Here is a 15,889-nt window from a genome sequence, read left to right on the forward strand (position 1 = left end):
ATACTTGGGAGAACCTGCTGCATAGTTTTGCCTTTGTCTGCTTCAACTCCTTTCTTTTTAGCTCATCCCAAAGTTAGCAGTATTTCTGCATCTTTTTGTATATTTTTTTCATGCTGGGTAAAATATCCACCCATTCAGATCCACAGAGCATGTGTTGTCCTTGGAGACAGTGATAAATACCAAAAATAACTGCAGTAGCTCACTAAATTAATTATGTCAGGCAAGTTGTTTTCTTTTACAATATGCTGGGCCATAATGGAAACTTAGCAGTTGAATGATTCACAGACCGTTATGTGTGTTTCAGAGTGTTCCAGCTTTGCCAAGAAAAAAAACTCTGGAAACTTCATCAGTATGTTGGTGGAAACTTGAAGCAGCTGAAAACTACAGCGTGACTAAAAGCTCGACTTCAGACTCTGTTTGGTGCTTCTCTTTGCGATACTGTTGTGTCTTAAACAAGACGTTATTTGACTGTTAAGATATTTTAAGCTTATGTATGCTACCCAGATTCGTAAAAATCTATTGCAGTACTATGCTGGAAAAGTATGGCCCATGAGATGTAACCATTTACAATTGATCTTCACAATCAAGAGTGATTGTGTGTCACTTGCTGTTTATGTCATTGACTGTCCTTGATTTTTGGAAACATACTTTGTCGTATACCATGCAATTATGAGGGAAAAGTGTTTCCATTTACTATATAATTGCACAATTTAAGATAAAAATTTTTTTTTTTTGATAAAAAATTTTGCTTCTATCATGAGGTGATTTTTAAAAAAAAATATAGACTTATATGACAGTAAGTAGTTGGAAGATCAAAGTGCAGCATATTTTATAATTACTTATCGTGAGAACAAATGTATCCATGTGTGATTTTGATTGTGTTTCTTATTTAATACAAAAACTGTGAAGGCAAAATTGTGTTGTTTTATTCAAATGCGAAGCCACCACTCATTGCTGCTTTTTTCCCCAACAATGTTAGTTTTGCTTTTTAAAGTGCTGACAGTCACTTCCTCCCTTTTTCCTTTGCATAGCTTTTCACTTTTAATTGAAAACATCCATGTGTTTCTATCAGGGAGGATTTATATCCACTTTGAAAACTGATTATTTTTTAATCTACTGATCGACTTCTTTAAGAAAATGGGGTTATGTTATTTGAGTTACTTGGATATGTACCTGCCGGAAGTTATTTAGACTTTTTTTTAAATTTAAACAGGAGTCATAATTTTTCCCATTTGAGATTTAATTTTCTCATATTGGAATCATAACTACAGTCAATGGAAATAGGGTGCGATATAAAATCTTCAGAACATTGAATACAAACAAATTAGAATATGTGGGATTGCAAGTATTTCTGATTTCTGAATTATTTTAAAATACTTAAATGATAATGCTAAGATAAATAATTTATATAGTTAAGAAAGGTAAAAAGGAACAGAATGGCAACACTAGGGTTTGCATGTCACCAGTGACTGTAGTGTGAACAAGTAACTTGAATTCTTCCTCCATAGTTGTTTCAAGCTCTCAATTGTCAAGGAAAACCTACATATAGAAGAGTCTGAACAGGATAATGTCTTCTCTCTGGAAATTCATAGAATAGAGAATATAGCAGGCCTCCTTCCTATTTAGACAAGAATTTGTGCTTTTCATCCTTTGACTATGGCAGTTGTTTGAAAATCCAGCAGAGAACGAGTTTGCATTGTTCTCTCTTTTCGAGAGGGATTGTAACAGTAAAAGGGCTCTTCAAAGTAAAGAATAGAAACACTCTGTCCTCTCACTCTCAGAATCCCTCTCTTATCTAGACTGCTTTATTCATCAACGCTTCACTGCAGCATGAAAATCACCAGCTAAGTGTGAGACACAGTTATCTGCCCCTTTGTTCGAACCGAAGTTTGAAGATAAATGTGTATGAAAATGAGTATGTTATTTTGCTCATTAACAGCTGACCTACTTCCGATCAGCTGTTAATTGGAGTGTATTTTTTCTTTCTGGAAGAAAATTTTTGTCTCCATAAGCATTAAGATGACTTTTTTCTATTTCTTTCACCTTGTTGATAAGAAGAATTTGCATGAAAAGCATGATCAAAGGTTGACCTTTTTGATCCTTCTCCATCTAAGGGTTTCAGTAATCTTTGAATTAATTTAAATGACATTAATGTGTTCAACTGTTGTAATTTGGAACAGCATGCTATGGGAAAGTGCAAATTTCGATGGAGATCAAACAACTTTGATCAGACCAGTTCAATATTTACAGTATTTTCCAGAAAATGTTCTTTTAATCTAATTAGTGAATTTTTTAATGCAGTCATGAGAAATGTTCTGCTTTGACTTGAACATATTTGCCTTTTATGCTAAATTGGAATGAAGTAGAACGATGCAATTGAAGGTAGCTGTCAGATTCTGCTTCTCCAAAATGCAGTCTCAAACACACATGTAGTTTCACAACATGCTGGTGTAATCAACATTTCCCTTTTTTTATTGCAACATTTTCAGACTCAACCATTCTAACCAGAAAAAACGTTTAAAAGATTCAGATTTAGGGTCAAGCCAACACTAACAAAACTCTGCAAAATTATTTATGCAAAAGAGTAAAATTAGAAGCAGAGCATTTGATTGGTGTGCAGATTACAGCCATCTAACATAATTTAACAATCAGGAACAAGCTGACTTTCTCAACTCAATTTCTTAAAAGGTCATATTCATAAAGATTCTCTGGAAATTTCTGTTGCAGACTGAGACTGTGGTCTATGTGAAGAGCCGTTTGTCCTGACAGCTGCCACATGTGCGCAGCTAATCATTTACCAGGTGCATTTTTCAGAAATGCCTCTGCTGCATTGTAACAGGAACAAAAAGTCACACATTAACTTTGAAAGGTACAGTGCTTAGTTCCTCTGCATTTCACACATGTCAGAATACCACACATATGTCCCTAAGTGACTCATTTAGGCCAGCTGATAACAAACTATGTACTAAGCTTAAGGTTGCTTGTAACTGAAAAAGTAAGATTAAGACTAGATATGTTTGTCACTTGTTTATGTTCCCCTTTTTGTGCAGCTACAAGGAGCTAAAGGAGATTTTTATAATAAAACTGTGGTTTTATTATTATTATTATTATTTGCCTTTGTAAATAATAAGTATAACAATTGACCCTTAAACGGTAAGCACATATGGTACATGTCAAAGTTCAACAGTTGTCTGCCCCCCTGTGGTAGAAAAGCTAATCTCATGCCAGTAAAAACATGTGAAGACTGCAATCATTCAGCTCCTGTCTCTCAGTTCACACACCATCTCTGTGTTAGAGTTATCTGCTTTAACTTTTAACTATGACTTTCACCACATATGTGTGAGACGCCGTGTCTATCAAGCAGAACAATGACTGGATTACAGTAGTTATAAAGTGACCTTCATTTCCTCATGTACAATCAGGTTCAGGCTGCCTCTATTATCCTCTATGTTGCAACTTACTGGCTTGTTGCAGAAGTGCTGCAAGGTTGCTGATGCAGTCCAGCTACTCTTTCATGTAGTTAATTATGACCAGCATCCGTTTGGATGGCTCCATGCCTTAATTGTGGACGTCCTGAGAGGGGGTTCTCACGGTTGGGGCTCTTTTTCTATCATTGGTCCCCTCTATACCCTCTGACTCTCTCTGGCCATTCCAAGAGAAGGAGGAAACTCCACTTAGACCCCTCTGGGAAACTTTCCAAATGAGAGGAAGGAGGACCTAATGAAACTCTGCGGGATTCGACACTGGAGTTCTTCCTGGATGTTTTTCTTTGCTTCTTTCCCCCATATTCTTCACCTCACAGAGCCATGGTCTCGGATAAAAGCAATTTGTGTATTATGGTATTTTTATGCTTTAGATCTCCTGAGCATGACATGTTTAATTGCCACAACTCATAGACTTTCTAGTCAATATTTTTCCATGTTTGTGTCGTGATTTCAGGTCAGCTGGCTAAGAGCTTGTTAGTAATTCATAGTCCCCTTAAGTCATGTTATATGGCAATGCTGGAAAACCAAATTACAGTGTTTATATAAGTTATCAAAGGGACGAAAGAATTACAGTTGCGCAACCGTGAATTAGAAGTGGGGAAGCAGCGTGACATGGCGAGGCATGCAGGCTACTGAGTTTTACATTAAAGAAGATGTGGACTTCAAATTAGGATGCAAATAGAAATGTGGAGCTTGTTAGGGGAATACAGTTAACTCCATGACCACATGGGAAACTGTAGACACCAGCTGTGGAGGAGGTAGCTGAAAAGACAACTGAAAAAAAAGCTTTGACTTACTCAGACGGAATTTTTTGTGCATTTTTTTATTTTATTGCCTCAATGTTAAATTCACTGTAATGAGATTTTATAATTTCAGAAATCATAGTGATCGTACTGTTTTGTTCTCATATTACCCCATATAAAACACAAGAACACTTTGACATAGCAAGTCAAGGTTTTAAAATATCCAAGTTTTCCAAAATGAAATGAATGAACATTTTTGCTTTTTCAAAAATGCGTAAATTCACATCTCTGGTATTAAAGAAATCATTTGTCAGCAAAGGCTACGACTAGTGAAGGAAATCTGAATGTGTCTTGATTTGATCCTATCTGGATATAATCAGGGAGGAAAATCTCTAAAATTCAACTATGATGACTTTATCAGAAGAAATTCTATAAATTCAGCTGAAATGATTGTCAGGACTCTGACATGCATGGGAACAGAACTGCAGTCCAGTGTCTGGAAGTGTTTAGCTTGAACTTGGACGTTGCTACATTATTTATTTTACTGGAAGCTCAGCTGACTGATTTCTGATGTGTTCTGCGCTGTTGGTAAAAAGCCCTTTATTAACGGGGAGGGTTCTTTTTAAAGTCTCATATTTTATGTGTCATCGGCTCCTGTAGTATGACTAAAGCGGAAAAAACAACAAAAAGAACACCCATGTGTGTTACTGACACTTCCTTTGGTCTTTTATGTTTGCTGAGCAACCTGGGGGTTTCAACATGTGGCTGTTAGAGGATTTTCTCTTGAGTGAATGTGAGACACAGTAGTAACGCGGTTAAAGAAGACACTGTGGAGTTTCTGATTGAACTTTGAAGCTTTGACTTGCATAGGGGGCATGCAGCTCAAATGCTGTGTCCCAGTATTTGACATCAGTCTACAACAGCCAGTCAGAGCCTGTGGGATATCATCTTACAGTTAAGGTCAGGGATAATTTGTTAATGCTTCTCTGAAAGGCTGTTGTAAGATGGGAATCTCCACTGAAGTGTTCCTCAGTGACTTGAAACACTGTTATTTCCTTTAAAGATGGTTTGAAGTAATTTCCCATAAAACACTAACCTCCTCCCACATGCTACTGACAGTAAATCCCCATTCAAGCTTTAATCTCATTGTTTTCTCAGACAACACAAAATCCATGAATCAGTTTGACTCCTGGTGACCACCTTTCCACAAGAAACAGCATCCGAGTTCAGGTCCGAATGGGTCTTATTGTGCATTGTGAAGTGATTGGAGATCTGTGAATGCTACAGAAACCAGTGCCTGACATTACCATAACTGATTGAAAGATAAAAGGAAGAGGGCAGCACAGAAGGAGCGAGCTGATGGGTTGTTTCCCCCTGAAGATGAAAGAACCCCCTTTTCTGGGTGTCCTTCAGAGGTGAAGGAGAGTGTTACCGCAGCTGTGCCGATCTTGTTTAAATTCAATGCAGGATCTCGAGAAGAAAACAGCCCAGATGACTTTTGACCCAGCAGGCTTTGGCAATGGTCAACAACAGCAGCTCTCCAGCTCATATAGTTATTTTCACTCAGAATCAATAAACTCTAGGTGTGCATGTGTGTGTGTTTGTCTGTCTGTCTTCTGTGAAATCAAAGGTTGATCTTTCACCAGTGGACCCATTATAAGTCGTTTACCAGACTGTATTTATACTAAAGCAGCATGTATCTGTGATCTGACTAACAGCAGAGAAGGGCAAGAATTGGGCCACAATTCTTGGATCCCTTAACTCAGAATCCTAAGGGATCCAATCCCAGCCCAGGCCTGGAGGAGTGGTGCCGGGGGCCCGCCGCCCGAAGGCCCCCCTGTAGCTCCGCCTCTGAGTTTAAATATTCTAGTTAAATATTCTGGACAATTTACCAGAAACTGACAGAAAGGAAGCCTATATCAAACAAAAGCAGAACTTTAAGATGTACTCCAAATAAAAAAATATATTGATGTGAGAAGTCTAGTTTCTAGTTCTCAGTTCTAAGAATATTTGTGAAACACTGCAAAAAGTTTTTTGTTTTTCTTACTTTGGATCAGATTGTGTTACTTTAGCATGGAAGTTCACTTTTTGGTTTGGCAGTTTGATCAACAGTGGTGGTGGCTGACCCAGTGGTAAATGGTTCAAGAAAAGTCTTAATTAGAGATCCAAAGTCCCAAGCAATAAAAATAATACATGATTTTCTTTCTTTCTTTTTTTTTTTTTTTTTTAAACAAAAGCTATTGGAATATGTTATAATTTTTTGAATTTTGTGGAAAATAGTGTGTTATTGAGAAACTGGAATTTTCTAACTCAATTTTATACAGTGAGAATCCTAAGCTGTGATTCATGCTGGGTACTGATCTGGGGTTTCACAGTTTTTTCCGCTGGTCTCTAAGCTGCATGAGGTGTGGAGGTTTGTTTCATCCATTCTTTGTTAGACACACGTGGCCCACTGAGAGGACATCTCCTCAGTGGTTCACTGCAAAGCACAATGAAAAGCAGGTCCAAAGATTTTCTGGCTCATTTGAATTTTAGAACATTTTGCTCAAGCACCTTAGCAACACACCCTGGAGGTGACCATTTCAAATCTAAATCCCATGTGGACTACTGGGTAACAGGATCCTAGGGCACTTTGCAGGATCAAACAGGGGACTCGAGATCCCCGGGTGATTCAACACTGCCTCTCTGTAATTACTTGGCCTATGAAATTAGCTAGCTCATATGCCAGTCACACCATCAACAACAAAGTCATTTCAACAAAAGCACTGTGTTGTTACTCGCCTATGACGGCAGACAATCTCTAAGAGTTTACTCTTGCTCATTAATTCAGCAGCTTCTCTTGTTTATAGATACCAGGAATGCCTCCAACACAGCATGCGCTGTGTTATTTGGCTGTGGCACCTCCTGTTTTGCTGATAATTGAGGAATACTGTGTAGAGGATATTGGAGTCTGAGGAACATGTAGAGCTTGGTTAATTAAGACCTACTACAAATAATAGGAAGGTTTTATTCCCACAATATTAGGTGAATTACAGGGGGTACTGCTCTGTTAATCCACCTTGTGAATAGTCACCATTATTTTTGGTGAATCAGGGGCCCAGTTTGGGAGTCCCCTGTAAGATCTGTTTGGACCTAGACTTATAATGCGAAGCATTTATGAAGATCTGTTTGCAGAACCTCAAAAACATATTGATCAAATGTCACTTTCTTACGTTAAAAAAAAAAAAAAAGAAATAAACTCCAGTCATTTTAATCCATAGACCATGCATACTCACGTCATGTTCCTACATGTCCCTGTAGAGTTAAGACGACTAGTGTTCATAAATAACAGGGATGGAAACAAACTTCAGTTGATGCTCAAAATCCTTTAAACCTTTTTAGTCACTGACTTGCCTCAAATGCTGTGAAGAAGTGATTGTGTGGTGTTAGGAATTATCACAGGTAAACATTAGAAAAGTAGAGGCTGGAAAACACAAATACTCTAATGATAATATTACAGTTATTTTTACAGGCCTTTACAATAACTGTCAAGTGGGTAATATAAGATAAAACTCAAGGAATAAAACAGTGTAAAACACAACAGTCAGTAGAATAAAGTAAAAAAATATATATTTTTTCAGAAAATTAATTTTGTCTATGATTAAATTAATTACCTAAAATTATTTGCTCAGATTATTTTGGTGATAAAACCATAAGCCAAATAAAGTAAGTTAAACTGACCAACAACAGTTTTGCAAAGCTGTTGTAATTAAAAATTTTAGGTTATAATTTAGGCAAGAAAAACAACCCGGTATTAGGCCTTGTCATGTCATTTTGATTAGAAATGTTTGTGTAAACACTGTGAAGCCAAAGCATTTCTGCTTAGTGTTATCACACAGTGGGAATTTCATACTGACCTGTGTCAACTATACATATTTTATACCCTTGCATGAAAAGGACTTAGAATGAACAGTTACCCATTTCTCTGAATTTTGGTGCTTTTTCTACCAGATGTTAATAATCTGTAATAAGAATATGTTATGATCCTGACCTTTAAGAAGTTCAATCTAAAATCCCCTTGAACTAATAGGACAGACATTGCATCCTCTCAGATGCTGTTGGAAAAGGAGGATTTAGTTTTTTACAGGAGAGTACCACATTGCCATTGGGTATCACTAGATTCAAATACACTTTAGTGAATAAAACTGATTAAAAGGCATATTATTAACAATAAATCATTTCCATAACAGTCACAGCAGTCCCTTCCTTCAAGTTCAAACTTTGCATAACATCATTTTCATGTCCCATTATGTTTCTATTTTACAATGTTGCATGAATTCTCTGACTAATGAAAAACAGATCTGTTTTGCCTCCAGGATACACAAGTTTGGTATTTATCTGCTATCACATCTGTCTTCCAGCTATTGCTGATCATAATTTGAGCTTCACATTTGCTGCCATGTGAACAATTGCCAACTGAGAGACAGAAGGAATGTAAGACTATTTTGGGCATGAAACATCAGATGTTGTGGTTTTGGGGCAGACTTAGAGGATGGGTCTCTGTGTTTCCCCTGGCACTCTGTCTAGTCGAAGCTGACTGCTCACTGTGAGTGAGTGTCTGCATGCAATTACCTTCATAAAGAGAAAGAGTGGCTGCTCTTACAGTCTCTCCAAGTATGACAGCACCTTCAGTAATAGTAGTTGTGTCTGTTTTTTTTTTTTCCTCTTCTTCATATTTTTGCTTCTGTGTGTCTTTCTCCAGGTGTTTTAACAGACAATCGTAATGGTTGGTGGGAGATTTTCTTGTCTGGCTGATTCATTCCATGGTAATGCATAAGGGTAGCAGAAAGCCCAGAGATTTTTATTGTACTCCAATTTATGGCCCTTTGTCTTTCTTTAAAAATCTGTTAAGTGCTAAGTGCATTTACCGGTAAATGCTTTGTTTTTATGGTGACTAAAGTGGATCACCTATGTCATCCTGTTTGTGCTAGGAGATAATTTCCCGGTTCTACCCAAAGCACTTCGACAGAAAATGGCAGCAGCGTCACAGAGTGAGGAGGCAGGCCTCATCTGGAAATCTGCTCACATGATTGGAAATTATGGATGGAAATAATTTACTTATGTAACCTTGGAAAATCCCACTAAGCTAAAGTGCCTTCAGATACAAAGATAGGAAACAGAGTGTTCTTATTAGATGAAGATTTGTCCATTTCCTCTGTTGTAATCCAGTTAAAAAGTAGGTCAATATATTACTTCACAAAGTCAGCCCAGTGCTGGCTCTTCTTGGACTTGACAGCATGAGTTTTGGTTGTTTGGGTTTTTTTTCAAATAGATTGTTTTCTTGCCTTTTGTCGAGGAATGGGCTTATTGCCAATATTATAACATAACAGGTTTTAAAACATTAGATTTTGAAAACCACAGATATTTTTCATCATATTTCTATGGCTCAAAGTCAATTTAATGAGACTGCAGTACAACTGTCTGAGTTCCTGCAGTTTTCTCCAGCTGTGTATAAAGTAACACAATGTTGTCCCACCCCAACCTGTTGATGCACACTGCTGTTCAGCTGGATGAAAGGATTCAGCAACATTCCCTTGCTTACCAGAGAGAAAACATTCAACTGTATAAACCGAACAAGCATCACTCATACTGTAGCTATTATATGCTTATTCAGGAATGACTGTCTAGTTCATTTCAGCTCTTTTACAGTTCAGCAGAACTATAAAAAGGGATGACACTCTATAATCAGTGTGTTTTCTTGCACATTACGTTTTAGTGAATGTTTATTCTGTGGTTTTGATGAATTGTATGTAGCAAAGATCAAACTAATAATAAATGGAGATAGCTTGTTCTTCCTTTATTATTATAAGAAAGCCAACTTGTGTAAATCAAAAGTTGTGACTCGTTTTTCTCTTTTATTTAAGCAGGAGTAAGTTATACATTTTGGAAAGATACAGTACCATTTAATTTTACTCAGAACTATCATACTGTGACAATATCCATGCCTACTTTCTTTAAATTTTTATTTTCTTAAAAACTTTCATCAGTTTATGTAGATGTCTTTTAGATGTTTTGTTATTCTAATACCTGGGTTACTAATGATAAGAATTATTATCTTATATTTTTCTTTTTCTTAGTGATCTAATTATTCAATTGACAGAGTGATCTTCACTGATTTTCCTACAAACAAAGAGACTGAAACAGAGAAGGTTTTCAGTCTGAAAAGCTGAGTGCTCCTGCATGATTCACTGCTTCTGATTGCTGGCGGTTTATGTCATGGTTTTCCCCGACTTCAGCTGTCTACGTTTTTTCCATTTCGTTGACCCCTAGGAACAACATCTGGAGCTGCACTCCATTCTAGTTTATTTAACTGAAACCTTTCCCACATGAATTTTTCTTCCACGTTTTTGGAGTAAGACTTGAAATGCTGTGAAAGATAACCTTGGTCTCACCAAATTCTCACTCAGGAAATTGTTGAGAATTTTTTAAGACTTCATCTTGAAATAGAGACACAAACTATCAGGATCAAGAAACAATCTTTTGGCAGCAGCTGCGATCTTTTCCAAAAATGTGCTGACTTGTATATGAAGGAGTTGTTGTGGGCAGAGCTGGGTAGGAAGGTTTGGCACAGGGAGCGGTACATGAGGAAGAAGGGGGTTGAGTGAGTGGGAGCCTGCCACAGAAAAGTGGGTGGGTTAAAGGATAGATTCAGTGTTGGGAAAGGCACATGGTGGTTTGGGGGGTAGATAGAGAGAGAAATGGAAAGAGTTAGGAGCTGTAGATCTGACTTCAAACTGCCAGCTGTGTTCAGACAGTGAAAAGGAATGTGGCTCAGCGTGGGAATGAAGATGCTCTGACATGCTTGGAGACACTCGTAACTCTTGATGGATTTAGAAGCTACTCTGGCTCTATGATGAAAATATCCCGTGAGTACGCAACTATTTTTCACTGAAAGGAAACCAGCATGTCAGCTGATTCAAGGGCTCTTAAACAATGGATATGATCTTGTATTGTTTTTTTTTTTTTGATAGTTTTTTTCAAAAGGTTTTTTGAAACGCAGGGCTTGTTTATTACATTGCATGATTTGTGATTAGACATAAAATAGAATGTAATTAAGGTTTAAAAACGTGCTAACTCTGGCTCTTCTCACTAGCTGTGATCTGTGCTAATCATTTCACCACTTGTGTAGTTTTAGATGGAGATGTTTCTGTCTAACGTGAGCTCAAGTATTTTTCTATATTCTATTGAGTACTTTAATTAAATATGGCTCTGTAAATCCAACAAATAATATCTACAAGTAGAAGGTTGCCGAAAGGTATTTTGATTTTATCAAGTCCTAATCTGTCATATTTTATACAGCGAACAGGTTAAAAATGAGCATTAGAACCACAAACAATGAAAATAGAATGTAACAAAGTTTTCAGACAGTATACAACTAAATGAAATAATGCTAAGAAATTTTACATTTTAACAGATAAGTAATGGTTGAATTTTGACAGAATGACTGTGTCAGCCATGAGTCAGTTCATGCCAACTTTGGGAATATATATTCTACTCATAGTTTATTGTAAGAAAGCTGTACAGCAAAAGAGTTATTTTTTCATCAGACGCCAATAAGGATCAGAATCAAAGTAAATGGGACTACAGAGTGATTCTAGGCTTTCAGAACTTAGTATAAATATAAGTATTTTATCATTATATATTTTCCAATTCATTAGCCATATATGACTAATGAAACAGACGGCAATTGTTTAGCTACATGGATATGGAATGGTTTGTTGACAGAAAATAGAAAGGAACAAGGTAGCAACATGTAGGTACGAAATGAGGGCATGAACCTTTGACTGGACAAGTTGACCTAGAGCTGATACATGCTATGTCCACAATGTGAATTATATAACAAGTATTCTTTATAGAGTAGACAATGTTGCATAAGATGAATTATAAAAGGACTCAGCCGATCTATAGGTGCTTCAGCCGCACGCAGCTTTTAACATTTTGCACCATTGTGTGGCAGCCAAACTGGGTTTTATTTCTTTGTGAAATTGTAATTCTATACCATTGAGAGCTTTAAAGCTTTAGGTTGTGAAGAGCAAACACAAGTTCTCATTCTTTGGCGCGATGCCCGCCCCAGTCTTTTATCCACGAGAGATTTCCTTAGAGAGAGGATGAGAGGACAGAATGTCTCACTATCATGTTACAGAATGCAAAACAGAGGGATTCCCAGATCCTGTTACTGTTTCTCAGTGGTCCAACCTGAGGTCCTGGGACACAAAAGGGCCTGACAACACTCTCACTATGCATAGCAGTTGAATAATAAAGAGCCGATATTATTCACCTGGGAGGGAGGTCTAGCAGAACACAAAGGCTTTAGCTTGTGCTGACGCAGGTGGGAACATAGCAGAGTGGCTCCTGGCAGCAAACACATGTTGACTTATCTCCTGGTTCAGGGATAAACAGTAGACATCCAAGGACAGAGGGAGCTGTTAATATTTATTCAGTTGTTGGTCAGTCCTGAAACCAGACAAAGTCAGTTTTCTTTGAATGTTTTCATAATCTGGAAGCAAAGCAGCACAGGTGAGTTTCACAGAGATAATTTTGTGCAATTATGTGGAACTGTAGGATGAATGACTGTGGTGCATGTTGCAGCTGCTGTGTGCTGGTCACAATTTGGAGCTGAGATTTCAGATTTGCTTTAGTGATTCCCCTTTAGCTATGTGTTTAGCTGAAGATGAACATATGTGCTGTTTGCTCTCAGTCAAGAGCAAAGTTGTTCATGTTCTTTAAAATGTTAAGAACATCTGTACAAAGACTCATTTGGACACAATATTGTTTTGAGATTGGTTCTGGTAAGTTTAGTCAACTCATAGCATTGTTATTGCATTTAATTTTTTAAAGCTGTGGTGATTTCCATCCTAAACATTACTGCTAGTAATCTTTTCTTTTCTTATATTAAAACAAAATATATTGATATTTTGTATTTTTAGACTTTGTCTTTTAAATAAGAGAGTACCTTGGTTCCTAATGTGCCTTATTGTGGGTTGTAGCATTGATGTGTCGGGTATCATTTCTCATGTAGGCGGTAATAGTCCCCACCCCTATTAGCATTAATAGAAAGGTGTCAACAGTGTTTTTCCTTTTCAGACCATCAGTGGCACTGATAGCTTCATTCTGCAGATCATAAAGGCAATTTTTGATCCAGAGAACGGGATCACTGCTTTTTCAGCTGTTTCTTAGCTTGGAGCTGGAGAGCACTAACAATCATTTTAAGTTGTTTCATATCTTTTATTAATAAATCTATCCTTTAGGTGAATGTTTTTTCAACAGTAGAAAAAAAATCTTGCAAAAAAAAGTTTTTGTTTTGTTTTTAACAGATTTGCCATGTTGTCATGAGCATTTTTGTAATTTGCACACAAAACTTCTTTTTTGTAATCTGTTAATCTTGAAGTATATGAATTCACATATAAACATTTTCAAAATTTATCCCTTAGTGAATTTATAGATGTGCTGAAGACAAAGTTACGAGAAGTCTCTCGTTTTATAACAAATTTAATCCATAGGAATGGTATGATGGATGTTTTGTGTTTTTAAAACGTAATATTTTAAGCTGTTCATTTTTAGGAGTAACAGTTGTAACACTCTGTAAGTGCTGTCTTACAAAAAGTTGCCACGTTAATGGAAGTTCTCTGGAGTTAGTACTTTTTGTTCCGACTTTGCATATAAAGAGAAAACCATTTGGTCCTTCCACACCCGACTTTAAGAAAAAGGTGCCAAGGGATTTTTTTTTTCTTCTTTGTTTTTTGCTGTTTTGATGAATGGTTTGGTGGTTTTGTTTAAATTGAAAATGATCTCAATTAATGTGGTTTAATTTCACTTTTCATCTCTGTTGTTGCCTTGCAGAAATTGAGGCAAAAGAGGCGTGTGACTGGCTGCGGGCAGCAGGATTTCCCCAGTATGCTCAGCTCTTTGAAGGTAATGAAAGCACTCACTGAAACTCCTCCATGCATTCATCATCACAGGGGGGGAAATTGTTTGTTGAAAGCTCGGGATTAATGAAGTTGCACATGGATAACCCAGCTCTGCAATGAACCAAAAATTTTATTTTTTATTTTGGATCCATTGTAAAACGAAATTTTTGGATGTGACCTTTTGAAGTAAATAGTTGTGCCATGTCATCTGGTCTTTGTCAAACACTGATCACAGAACCCTATACAGCTTGCATGTGCTATACTCAAGAAGCCTTAAAGCTGGAGCCCTGAGCAGATCTGCAGACACCACAAAATAAACAGAAGATCAGATGCTTTTAAAAATCTAATCTTTTCCATCCAACAAGTATTTTATAAACATGTCTGCTGTGCTTGACGCCTGAAGTCATGGGAAGAAATTGGTTTTATCAGAGCATTAAGGGGCTTTACTCCCACAGATCTCAGTGTTGAGGCCAGACTTTTGATGTGCAGTAGTGCTATGCATCTTTTTCTCCTGACAGCTTCTGGAACAGTAAAAAGAAAAAAAAAATGAAGAGGGAACTGATAATCTTGTCAAAGTACAGAATTTTTCATGCTGGTGTTATGTGTCAAAAACCTTATTAATAACTAAATGTATTGTTGAGTTTTTTTCATATTTTAAAGCCCTTGATATCTTTGAATCGCTGCCCTTTTGAACAGGCAAAGCCTTGTCGAGCTCATTGTAGCTTCTGTTTCCATGAGAAGAGACTAACTTCACATGAATTTAGTGAAACGATAGATTCAGTCTATAGTTATGTAACAGGAAGCTCATACCAAGAGCAAGTCGCAATGCCCACATAAGTGCAAGCTCTGTTATTTGGGCTAATTCTGTCTGTTTTCATTCAAATTACAGAAAGTTTCATGGCTTCTCTTTACCACTGCAATGAATGTTGTGGTTTCTAGACACTTCGATTTTTCCTTTGTGTTGAACAGGACTTGTAGAAAATGGAATATTAAGAATACCACTCACTCCGGATTTTTGCACTCAGATGTTTTCTGCTTTTTTCCCCCTTTAGATTCACAGTTTCCAATTGACATCACCCCTGTGAAAAGAGATCATGACTTTCTGGACAAAGATCTGGTGGAAACTCTGTGCAAGTAAGTGAAATGAGTCACTAAATAAAATGAGAGTCAGTGGAAGAAGATATACTTGTACATCTGTAGAAGAATCTATACAGAGTTGCTCATGGTTTTTGGTTCTTCCTGGTAAAGATGTGTAGAAACCTTTATACTACAGGAGTATGTGACTAAAGCAGCATTCAAAATTGTGAACCAAAATACTTTTACTTCCAAGACATTTATTCAATAGAGAAAAATAATGTTTCTATGTTAAGAACTTATTGCTTTGATGCCAAAATTATTGGTACCCCTACTTTAAATCATTTATAAAACTCCCCATTGCCAACAGAACAGCTATTCGTCTTCTCCCATAACAGTTCACAAGAATGGAGCAAATAGAAAAAGTGATCTTTGACCGTTCCATGTCTCGCAATCTCTCTACATTGTCCACAGTCCAGGGTTATGCTTCTGTTGTACACTCTTTTCTTGAAAAGAGTGTCAGGTATTTAATAGGGTGTATTTAATAGGATGTAATCTGCAGACTGACATGGTCATGTAAGAAGATTGATTTTGTGTGGGATGTTGATTTGACGATGTTTTCCTTTTTATCCAAAGATGA

General features: G+C 37.0%; 1 protein-coding gene across 5 annotated transcripts in view; it reads left to right on the plus strand.

Moving 5' to 3' along the window:
• Positions 1 to 15,889, plus strand: part of stard13b (StAR-related lipid transfer (START) domain containing 13b) — a 62,491-nt gene that overhangs the window by 36,556 nt on the left and 10,046 nt on the right. For 3 of the 5 annotated variants that reach the window (XM_055028197.1, XM_055028199.1, XM_055028198.1), the window contains 2 exons: positions 14,108 to 14,179; positions 15,228 to 15,309. In XM_055028197.1, coding sequence (XP_054884172.1) covers positions 14,108 to 14,179; positions 15,228 to 15,309 — 154 coding nt within the window. Of the gene's footprint in view, positions 1 to 10,727; positions 11,134 to 12,676; positions 12,785 to 14,107; positions 14,180 to 15,227; positions 15,310 to 15,889 lie in introns of those variants that run through there. The other 2 variants (XM_055028200.1, XM_055028201.1) reach the window with 2 other exon arrangements.

Source organism: Poeciliopsis prolifica, unplaced genomic scaffold (genome assembly GCF_027474105.1).
Source record: "Poeciliopsis prolifica strain line A6 unplaced genomic scaffold, Auburn_PproV2 SCAFFOLD004, whole genome shotgun sequence".
Taxonomy (NCBI): domain Eukaryota; kingdom Metazoa; phylum Chordata; class Actinopteri; order Cyprinodontiformes; family Poeciliidae; genus Poeciliopsis; species Poeciliopsis prolifica.